Source organism: Athene noctua, chromosome 12, assembly GCF_965140245.1.
Source record: "Athene noctua chromosome 12, bAthNoc1.hap1.1, whole genome shotgun sequence".
NCBI lineage: Eukaryota > Metazoa > Chordata > Aves > Strigiformes > Strigidae > Athene > Athene noctua.
The window spans coordinates 5908443-5918968 of NC_134048.1; the positions used below are offsets into that span (position 1 = coordinate 5908443).

At 57.2% G+C, this 10526-nt stretch overlaps 1 protein-coding gene across 2 annotated transcripts; it reads right to left on the minus strand.

Annotated features, from left to right (window-relative positions):
• Positions 1 to 7336: 7336 nt before the first annotated feature.
• TLX3 (T cell leukemia homeobox 3) lies at positions 7337 to 10076 on the minus strand. 2 transcript variants are annotated; one of them, XM_074916091.1, is made up of 3 exons: positions 9629 to 10076; positions 8957 to 9144; positions 7337 to 8429 (listed from the first exon to the last, which is right to left on the minus strand). In XM_074916091.1, the coding sequence occupies exons 1-3, from the start codon at positions 10041 to 10043 to the stop codon at positions 7860 to 7862; spliced, it is 1173 nt and encodes a 390-aa protein (XP_074772192.1). In that variant the 5' UTR covers positions 10044 to 10076; the 3' UTR covers positions 7337 to 7859. The 2 variants fall into 2 exon arrangements, with proteins under 2 accessions (XP_074772192.1, XP_074772193.1); XM_074916092.1 differs by having other exon boundaries at positions 8104 to 8429; positions 8957 to 9200.
• Between the last annotated feature and the right edge of the window lie 450 nt (positions 10077 to 10526).

Consider the following 10526-nt stretch of genomic DNA (forward strand, 5'->3'; position numbering starts at 1 on the left):
AGCCCTCCTGGCAGGGTGCTGGCACGGGGAGGGCTGCGGCATGCGCCGAGCCCCTACGCAGGCGCCCTCGGAGCTCCCACTCCTTCCCCTCAGTCCAAGGGAAAGATTTGAAGGCTTCTTTAATTATTAACCGTTTTGCTTTGTTTTCCCTCTCCACTTGAGAGCACCGGCTCTTTGGAGGCCGGAGAGCAGCTTTACGGAGCGCCAGCCCTGATGGGACTGGCCACGGGACCGGCACCAGCCGTACCCACCCGCGGCCGCATATTCCCTTACAGGCTGCTCCCATTACCATTAATGGGAACGACGTGTGTAGATGAACGAGAGAAGAGTCTAATGTCTTTATATTATACCACCAATTAAGTACTCAGGGTCATGTCCTCAGCTGATGTAAAGTAGATGAGATCCACTGAACTTAATGGATCTCTGCTGATTTACACCAAATGAAGAGCTGGCCCTCTCTCACTTGTACTAAAACAGCCAAACCGTTCCAGCAGTCTTTGTGTTTAACAGCTTCGTACTCTAGCCAGGCTTTCCTATCACTGCAGTCCATAAACCACAAGCTTTATTAACTAATAATTAGTTTTTCAAGTTAAGTTTCACGGTCATGTGTTAAGAACTGCTGCCCTTAGGGCAGGGGGGAAATTTTGAAGAGACTTGAGCGGTGGGAAGGAAACAGAGAGGCATTGCCAGGCTGCTCGGGGGCTTCAGCCCCTGAAGATGCAGAGGGTCTTTTCACAAACATGATAGCACCTACACCCTGTGAAAGTACCTGGGAATCAAGCACCTTGCATTCAAGCTGAGGTATTTCTCTTGCAAATGTAAGAGTTGATTTTAACCACAAGACAAACCTCCTCAATCTTAACACGACTCCTGAGCCGTGCAAAGATAAGTCTGAGTGCCAGTATCCGCCTGAGAAGGGCACAGTGTAAATAGTGGGGATCAATGAGTTGTAAAGTACCTGAATACACAGAGCATTTCTGGCACAGGGCAAGGAGTGTGATTTGGAAGGACATACAATGGCTTCCCTAATTTTGTTTTGCAGTTGTACATAACTGATCACGGGACAGAAAAATGGTGTGATGCCGAGCCACATCCCTGCCTCGTGTGCTGCTCTCCCTGGATATTCAGGTGTCTTAAACACACTAGCCCAGTAAAGGAGCTAAGCTTGAGAAGAATGCTGGATTAAACTATAAATAAAATATTATTTTTCTAATCATAGATAATTTACTCTCACATTAAACCACAACTTTCCAAACCAGTATACATTAGTTTCAGCAGGCACGCAGGTTGCTCTTTTTCTTCCTTCTGTAGCTGGATTGAATAAAGAACATTTAGTGCATTTCTGCCACCAGAAGGAATAAAAGCAGTGTGCTGTACAGAACTGGGGGGAATCACGACAGCCTACTAACACAAATGTTCTCAACAAGGAATGTAATACGGACAGCTCTTATGGAGACAGTTCTTGTGCAATAACTTAAACAGTACAGATTACTACTTGGGGAAATAAAAGACAACATAACTTTGAAACTTGAAAAGCTCTTTCTTCGTTGTAATCAATTGCAATAATCCATGTCAGTGATTTAGATGAAGATCAACTTTACCTTTCTTTGCTGATGACACAAAACTAAGAGCAATAAAAAACTTAAGTGCATTTGCGCACAACTAATGGATTGGATGTGGCATGTGCCAATGGAAGTCGGTACGTATAATGCAGCATATACTGGATGCCAAATTAATGGGATCATTTGGGCATTCTGGAACACTTGTGGCATCAAGCTTAAGTCATTTAAGGAGCCTGGCAGGGGTTGATGACCTTCCATTTTCAAAAGACTGAAGTAGCCTAGTAATACTGTAGGCAAAACATGACAATGAATTTTATCGTCTCCATCCAGCTGCTATTTAGTCCAAAGCTGAAAGACAATAAAATCAAGATAATGAGACTGTGCCTGGTGTCCCTAATAAAAAGTATGTAAAAATACAGATTCACCTGAATGGGGAGCTGGAGGTTCAGGCACACTGATGACAGATCAAATACTACCAGTTGTGCCCATGCAGTCCAGCCTTCAGGACCTCCACTGAGCCATGGGGCTCACACCAATTTTTGGTGGTGTCCGCTTCCTACCTGGATTAGTTCCTGAAGGAAGCCGGTCATAGCATGGAGGGAAATGCATCTCACTGCCAACATATAACACACAGAATTACCCAACGAGCTGCAGAGATGCGTTCAAGCAGCTCAGATGAGTGGCAGAGCTGGAGACAGAGCTATTTTCTCCCACACCCTCATTCCCTTCCTGTGCCTTACAGCACACTGTTCCCAAACTCCAGCAAGCAGGCTCAAACTGGGATGAGCACAGGTGCGAGCACAGGTACAGCTTCATGGGCCTGGCCGGCATGGGGACAGAAAGAGCTGGGTCTAGCCCCCATGGTCCTGCCATGGGCCAGAGCAGCAGTGAAGGACCCAGCAAACACCACATGCTGGTAATAACAAAGGTCCTGCTCCCGCTGACTCTTACATGTGGAAGTGCATGATGCTCCACAGCAAAGCAGAAACACTCAGCTGGACTCCCGGGAGGTAAATACTTGCAGGCTTGGGTTGGAAAGTTCACCGAGGATCAACATGGTACCCTTGATGTCTGTATAGTTACTCCAGATGTTGCCGGGAGATCTGCTGTGGGAGTCAACAATCCAGGGGCAGATTTCACTTTTTAAATTTTATTTTTTAATTTTGAAGGTATTTTGAAGAATGGTCTAAGGTCTGGATTTCCGAGGCTGTTTAGAGCCTGCTCTGCTCAGCACCCTGGCAAGCTCAGGCCCCCGTTCAGTGGAGCACAGTGCCTGGACACGCACCCTCACAGCCGTTGGCCAGGCTCAGCCCGCCCAGCACAGAGCGCAGCAACACGTCGCTTCTACAGAAAAGCCAAAACATTCATCTGTGCTGCCTGAAGAGCATGAGACCCATCTCAAACGTCTCTGCTCCACACTCCCCAGCATTTCCAGCTCTGGGCACATGGACATTTCTGCATGCACAATGCAGACATGCCTTTAGGCAGCTAGCTCCTGTTCTCCACAACGACCTGGAAAGAATATTTTATCTCTTACCCTTAAACTAAATTCATGGAAGTGAAATATCTAAATGCTGTTACTGCTCTAACCTTAACAGCAGATTTTTAAGAGATGTGAAATGCCTAGAAATGCAGAGAGACTCAAGAAGAGGAAAAAACACATAGGTGCCACACTGCCACCAACTGTACTATAGTCCTCCCATCAAAGCTAACTGGGTGCCTCCAGGATGCAAACTCAGATTCTCAAAAGCAAGTGGGCACGAAGTAGAAGTATATATTCCGCTGCTGTGAATCAGGAAAAAGTTAGGAGCTTAATGAAGTCTGGAGGGTGGGCAAGGGAAACGCACAGCATTGAAGATAAATGCCCCAAATAGTCTAAAGCAAAGGGTGTATACACCCCCTCTCCCAAAAATGCCCACCTCCACAGAAGGCAAATACTTTCATCCACCCGGCCCAGTGTGGCAACACCTGAGGAGGGAATCTACCAACTGAGGAGGAGTGGTTATGTGAGCAAGCGCTCACCTGGGTGAGTCACGGCCCTTAAATTACTCCTCATCAGCAGTGAGGATGATTGCAGTGCAGAAATACATGCTTCAAGGAAAATTCATAGGTGTTAGTGAGGTGTAAATCTCAGTATTATTTATGTTGGCTATAAATGAGCTAAATTATGACCTAGCTGAGCAAAACACTTTTGTAAACCAAGGCTCTGAATATTGTGTAGTTTGCATGTTTAACAGGATCGGGCTTTCATCAGGGAGTGGAGAAGGAGAGCTAATAACCCATTGATTTTAAGGCCCATTTAGGAAAAGAATTGCCTATACAGATCTGATCACCATGCATTACTTCATAACATCTAATACCCTGGGCACAAAATAATGCTGAGGGATGCAAATTATGGAGCCATTTTTATCCTGAGAGGGGTTGTGCTTGTGCATGAGAGCATGATATGGGGGCTGCTTTGGGTTTGGGCTTAAAGCAAAGTCAGGAGGGACTCCGAGGAAATGGTAGACATTCCTCCACGCGCCTCTAGTTACCCCAAGCTCTGCCTTGTGCATCCACCCACACAGCTGCTCACCCTACGTGGGAAATCCCTGACACATATGACTAAGCAAAGATCAGAAAGTGATCTGCCCGAAGTTAAGTCCCACCGCTAATTCCATAATCCTTAACCATCATTGCCCTTTTCCATCTTTGTTCAACAAACACGAGTTTTCCTGGGCTTAAAACTTCTGAACAGGAGGGAATGCAAGTACCCAGCGTGGGCTTTCTGGAGCGCACATGCATGGAGACAACCTTTCACTTGCAGACTTAAGACTGCTTCAGAAAGATCATCCAAATGCTAAGAACTATCATTTTCATAGCAACATCAAGCAGCAACATATTAAGACTCAGCTTGATGGGATGTGCAGCATCTTCAGCACTCTCAGACCGCGTCTCTACCACAGGACTTATGCTGCCTGCTCTCAGATGACTCCCTCTGATTTAGCTGTGCTGCAATACGGTTGCAGGAGCTGCTGCTGTCCTCGCACTGCCTGCACACCACTGGTTTTTATCCTCTGCTAAGTGGAGTGTTATAAGCACTCTCCCATGGAGGTAAAGGAGCGTTTAGTAACAAGTGGGAAACTAGGGGATAAACCATGCTCCTTCGCAACTGGCCAGAGCCCACGCTACAAGAAGGCTGTTTCAGAAATTGGGAAATCTGCTGCTGGTATAAAACAGTCCAATTCCAGTTGTCCACCACACAGCCCAAGTGCAGTATATGGACAGGACAATCAACAGGATCAGGACATCAGCCAGCCCATCCCCAAAAGGTGCCCTCTCTTCCACTGGGCACCCACATCCCCCAGGATGACATTCCTTGTGACAGAGAGGCTCAAGCTGGTCGGGTCTAAAGCCTGTGCAAGCCCCCATGGGTGGCTTTGTCTGTTGATGGACCTTCAGAGATACACAGCAGGGACCACTGGACACACCTGAATCAGACTGACAGGGAACACTGCTCTCGTCACAGAGAGGGAAATACTGTCTATTTGCTCCCACCAGTGTTTCCCTGAAGCTCCTATGAATAGTGGGTTTACTGGACAGAGTAATTGGAGGTAACCCCCACTTCTGTCTCCTTGACCACTCACACCAGTACCCCCGTACCACCCCCGCACTCTTGTCTGACATGACGTGGATGTACGAGGCAGCCCGTCTCCCTCACATTCAGCACATCCCAACACCTCGACGCCAGCTCCTCCGAAACAAAGACACCAGCCGTAACCCCAGCAAGCCCCAGCGCGCCAGCATCCAGGACCTCCGCCTCACTCTTCGGTGGCTGTTCAGATGGCTGAAATGGAAGCTACTGGTTTCTGGAGTCCTTGGGAGAGCTGGCGCGCCCCAAGGCAACAGCATGCCCCACGGGCAACAGCGGCGAGGAAAGCCCGAGCCCTGCCTGGGCTGGCACCGCCGAGTTCAGCCCCACTTGCGCTGCTAATAATAATAGGGCTGTAAACACTCTGTGGCTTTGCACTAGATCCTCGCCTGCCACAAAGCTGATTACTGCAATATGCAGCATCATTATGCTCTCTGCAAACACACAGCTTCTGGCGTACAGCAGTTTGGGAAAAACTGCAGGGAAATCAGGAATACAGAAGTTTATGGTCATGGGATGCTCGAACAGTTAAAGAACAAGGCTGTCTTGAAAGCAACGGTTTATAGATGTTAGGGGGTACAGATAAGACATAACATCAAATCCACGTGTGGATACGGACACCCATTTTTTCCACCCCCTCGGCATTATTCAGAGCGTGGCTCTTCCACGTTGGAGCTCGCAGGCGGGTTTCTCCCGGCGGTTCCGCACACGGCGCTCCGGTTCCTCCTCTCGCCCCGCACACGGTGGTCACGCAGGGAGCGAGGCGGCCGCTGCGCCCCGGGCGCGGCCACCCGCGGGTGACAAACCCAGCGCCGAGAAGCGGGGCAGGGCCCGGCGCCGGGAGCCGCCGGCAGACCGGCCACACGCCGCCACACGCGGCGGGGAAACGAGGGAGACGAACGGGGAAGGGTTTGGGCAGACGCAGGGCAGCAGCAGGGCTCTGCGTGGGGACAGGGACAGGGCCACGCACCGCCGGGGCGCGGCGTTTCCCCAGACCCGTAGCCAGGTACAGATTCCCCCGTTGGTTTTAGTTTGGGGTGTTTTTTTTTTTCCTTCCTTCCCTACCATTTTTTTCTACCTTCCCTACCATTTTTTTTTCTTCCTTCCCTACCATTTTTTTTTTCTTCCTTCCCTACCATTTTTTTTTTTTCCTTCCTTCCCTGCCAGACACCTCCCCTGGATCGGTGTTTTGTAGCGCGGGCAGCGTGCTCCCGGCTGGGGAACGGTACTGGTCGAGCAGCTGCGCCGGTCCCAGCACCATCACCCACGGTGTGACAGGATCTGGCCCTGCCTCTGGACCTCCACAACCTTCCCCTGACAAACCAAATCCCGGCTACAACCTGAGCCCGTGCCCTGGTACGGCCGAGAGAAGGACTACCCAGGGGAAATATTTTCTTAATCCTTCTGCCTGCGTGAATGACTGTCCCCAAAATGCCCTTTGCCGTAGCCGGGGGAACAGCGAGCCCCGGACCGGGAAAGCCTTTAAACTTCTGCAGACTCACGGTGCCCGGCGCCGCGCCCGCCCGCCGTGGGAGCGGCAGAGCCCACCTCCCCGCGGGACGCGGCCCTCGGCGGCCACGGGGCGCCCGGGGCCCTGTCCGCGGCCGGGGAAGCCCGCCTGGGTCGTCGCTGGTTTCTAAAAACGTCATTTTCGCATCGTCCCCCGCCGCTGCTGGAGGAGCGGTCACCTGGACCCGCAGAGCTACGGGAGGTTGTTCTTAAAAAACCGCCCCCCGACCCCGGGTGGTTAAACCAGCTCCGCTGCGGGCGAGCACCGGGCAGCCGGTACCCGGCGGGCCCCGGCCCCGCGCCGTCCGCTGCCCGCGCGGGTGCGCGCAGCAAAGGCAGCGGAAACGAAAACCGTTGGGCCGCTGCCGGGAGCCGGTTCGGTACCGCGGCTCGGGGGTGCGAAGATTCCCGGGGAGCGGCGGGGCCTTGCAGCGGCGGGCCCGGCGCCCTCCCGCCCGCTCGCTCCCGCGCGGCGGCTCCGACGTTTGTCCCCGCGCCAGGGCCGGCCCGGGCAGTTCCCCCCCCAGCCCCGGCAGAGCGGGGAGCGACCGGGAGCCCCGCGCCGAGCCCGCCCGCCGCCCCGGCCGGCTCCTCACCTCCGGCTCCGCTGACGGGCGGCGGCGGCGGCCTCCCGGCTGCTGCCCGCCCCGCAGCCACCCGGCCCCGGCCGCGGGCTCGGCTCTTCCCCGGCGCGGCGGCAGGCAGGGAGCGGAGAGGCGTTTTTAAAGAAAACGTTTATTTACACGTCTCGGCAAGTACAAAGTATTATACATAGTCTGTGTCAACCCCAAATCTTCTTTATTATGAAACATAAGGCGCTTTCTCTAGAGTCGGTGGCGAAAGGAGAGGGTGCGAGTGCTGTTTCGGTGCGCTAAAGCTCATCGGCTGCAAAGGTGAGGACAAAACCGAATGTGTGGTGCCTGAAAGGAGCCCTTATTACTACGGTGAATAAATTACAGCTGACATTAACTTCACCTGGGACAGATGGAAGCTACCGCTTTTCAGCTTAATAGGGTTTCCTTAGCTAATGAGTCATCACCGGCTCCACTTAGTCCCCTCCGCTAAGTGATAGGTAGGTATTTTTTTTCTTTAGACTATCCTCAGAACAGGAAAAAAAAATAGCCTTTTGTTCCAAAGCCAACACAAAATACCTATGTTTAGATTTCGATATAAATAATCGAGGTTTTATATAACTCCATATTAATAGTGCCCAAAATCTCGATGCATAAATAAATTAAATTATTAACACTTCTTACAAAAAGTGACATATTTCCCTTCCTAGTGGAACATCGACACGAATATACAAGCGGAGCGCGGGGCCCTGCGACGGCAGCGCCCGGCGGCTTCGCTCCACGCCGGCCTCGGGGAAGCGCCGAGGCGGCCCCGGCCCCGGCCCCGGCCCCGCGGGCGCCGCTCGCCGCCTCCGCGCCCGCCCCGTCTGGGGGAGCCGCGGCCCCGGGGGCAGCCACCGGCCGAGCTCCGCGGGCGAGTCCGCTGCGTGCCCGGGCTGCCGGGCTCAGACGAGGGAAGTGACCGGGGGGATCTTGGCGCTCTCCTCCTCCCAGGGCTGCAGGTTCTGCAGCGCGAACAGCGACGAGTTGTGCAGGCACAGCGGGTCGGGCTGGATCGACTCGTTCAGCGACTTCTGGAAGGCGTCGTGCTGCAGCTGCAGCATCAGCCGGCTCGCCTGCTGCCGCTCGGCCTCCCGCTCCTCCGCCGTCTGCCGCCTGCCGGGGGACACGCTCAGCCCGCGCCCCGGGACGCCCCGCCCGGGGCTCCGCGGGCACCGGCCGCTGCGGGGTGCGGGCAGCTCGCCGCTACCTCCCGGGCCGCGCACCGCCGGGCGGGCGGCAGCCGCGCCGCCTGCAACCGAGGGGTCCGGGCGGCGGGAAGCGCCGAGGAACCCCCCGCTTCCCGGCCATCCCCCGCTTCCGAACACTCCCCCGATTTCCCAGTACGCCCCCGGGTTTTTTTCGATTAATTCCCCGTTTTTCGAACGATCTCTCTTTTTTACGAACAATCCCCCCGTTTTCCGAATGGGGGACTATAAAAAAAAAAAAGATTAAAATAAGTAAGAATAATAATGAAATCGTTATAGTAAGAAAAATTCACCGCCAGCTGTTTCGCTGCCGGGAGCCGGCGAGGGGTGCGCTCCCGGCCGGAGCCGGGGCTCCCCGGGGGCGGCGGGCGGGGAGCCCCGCCGGGGGCAGGGGGTGGCGGCGGGACGGGGCGGCCCCGGGGGCGCGGGACTCACCGCCACTTGGTGCGCCGGTTCTGGAACCAAGTCTTCACCTGGGCGTCCGTCATCTTGAGGGACTTGGCGAGGGCAGCGCGCTCGGCCGAGGCCAGGTACTTCTGCCGGTGGAAACGCTTCTCCAGCTCGCAGATCTGCACCCGGGAGAAGGACGTCCGCGGCTTCTTGCGCTTCGGCGGAGTCCGGTTCTGGTAGGGGTGCCCGATCCGCCGCGTCACCGTGAAGGGCGTCAGCGCCGCCGCCGCTGCCCGGGTGGGAAGCACAGGGGTCAGCCCCGCGCCCGCACCGTGCCGGCCGCCCCCCCCCGGGGCCGCGGCTCTGCCCGACGGCCGCCCGCCGCCCCCCGAAGGGACCGCGTCTCCCCGAGGTCCCGCTGCCACGTTTCGCCCAAGGGATGCGGGGCCGAGCGGGGCCCGGCCGCCCCCCGGGGCGCCCCGCCGCCAGCCCCGCTATCCTCGCCGGGAGGGGAGCGATTTTGCGGATCGCTGCGGGCGCGGGAACCATCCGGCGGGCCGCCTTCGCTTTTATTCTTATTATCGCTACTATCGTTATTTCGTTTTTTATTTTTTATTTTCCTTCTCGTTCGTTGCTCGGGGGGGCGGGGGGGGGGGGGGGGGGAGGGTGTGCTGCGAGGGCGCGGCGCGGCTCGCCCGCTCCGCCCCGGCGCCTTACCTGTGAACCGGTCCTTGACGAAGCGCCTGCTGCTCTCCATCCAGGGGAAGTTGAGGCTGCCCAGGCTGGGCACGGCGGGCATGGCCGGGATGGCGCTGGAGATGGGCGGCGGCACGGCCCCGGGGATGGGCCTGTGCGCCGGCACCCGGATCACGCCGGCCGGCGCCAGGCTGAGGTTCACACTGTAAGATCCCGAGTCCTCGAAGGGCGCGGCGATGGCCGGGAAGGGGGCCGGCAGGGCCGGGTAGGGCGCGCCGCCGCGGCCGCCGGGGCCGCCCAGGAAGGTCGCGCCGTCGGGGCCCCGGGGGGGCGGCGGGGGAGCGCTCTCCTGCTCGGGGCTGTTGAGGATCTGGTCGATGCCGAAGCTGATGGGCTCGTGCTGGTGCTGGCCCTGCGCGCCCGCCGGCGGATCCATCCTCCTCCTCCACCGCCACCGCCGCCGCGCACCCCTCCGCGCCCGCTATAAAGGCGCCGCCGCTCCGCCGCGCTCCGCGGGCCCGGCCGGCCCCGCCGTGCGCCGCGCGGAAACTTTGCCGAGCGCGCGCCGCCCCGGCAGCCGCCCCGTCATCTCCTCGGGGCCGCCGCGCGCCCCGCGCCGCGTGCGCCCCCGCCGCCGCCATTGGCCGCCGCCGCCCAGCCTCTGCGCTCCCATTGGCTCCCGCCGCTCGGCACCGGCCTCGCGCCCGGGCGCGGGGACCCGCCGCCGCCGCCGCCGCCGCGGTGACATCACTGGGGCGCACGAACAATGGGCCCGCGCGGCGGCGGGCGGGGGGCGGGGCGGCGGGGGCGCCGTCGGGGACGGGGCGGGGGGGGAGACCCGGGGCCGCCCGGCACGTCGCGGGCGCCGTCCCGCTCCCTCGCGCGCCCCGCGGGGCCGGCGCGCCCGCCCGCCGCCCGC

Excerpts from the sequence above, each read along its gene's own strand:
- TLX3 (XM_074916091.1), bottom strand. The coding sequence starts at position 10,043 with ATGGATCCGCCGGCGGGCGCGCAGGGCCAGCACCAGCACGAGCCCATC. Across the intron at positions 9,145-9,628 it reads CGTCAAGGACCGGTTCACAG|AACCGGACTCCGCCGAAGCG; the intron begins GTAAGGCGCCGG and ends CACCCCTACCAG. Across the intron at positions 8,430-8,956 it reads AACCGGCGCACCAAGTGGCG|GCGGCAGACGGCGGAGGAGC; the intron begins GTGAGTCCCGCG and ends GTCCCCCGGCAG.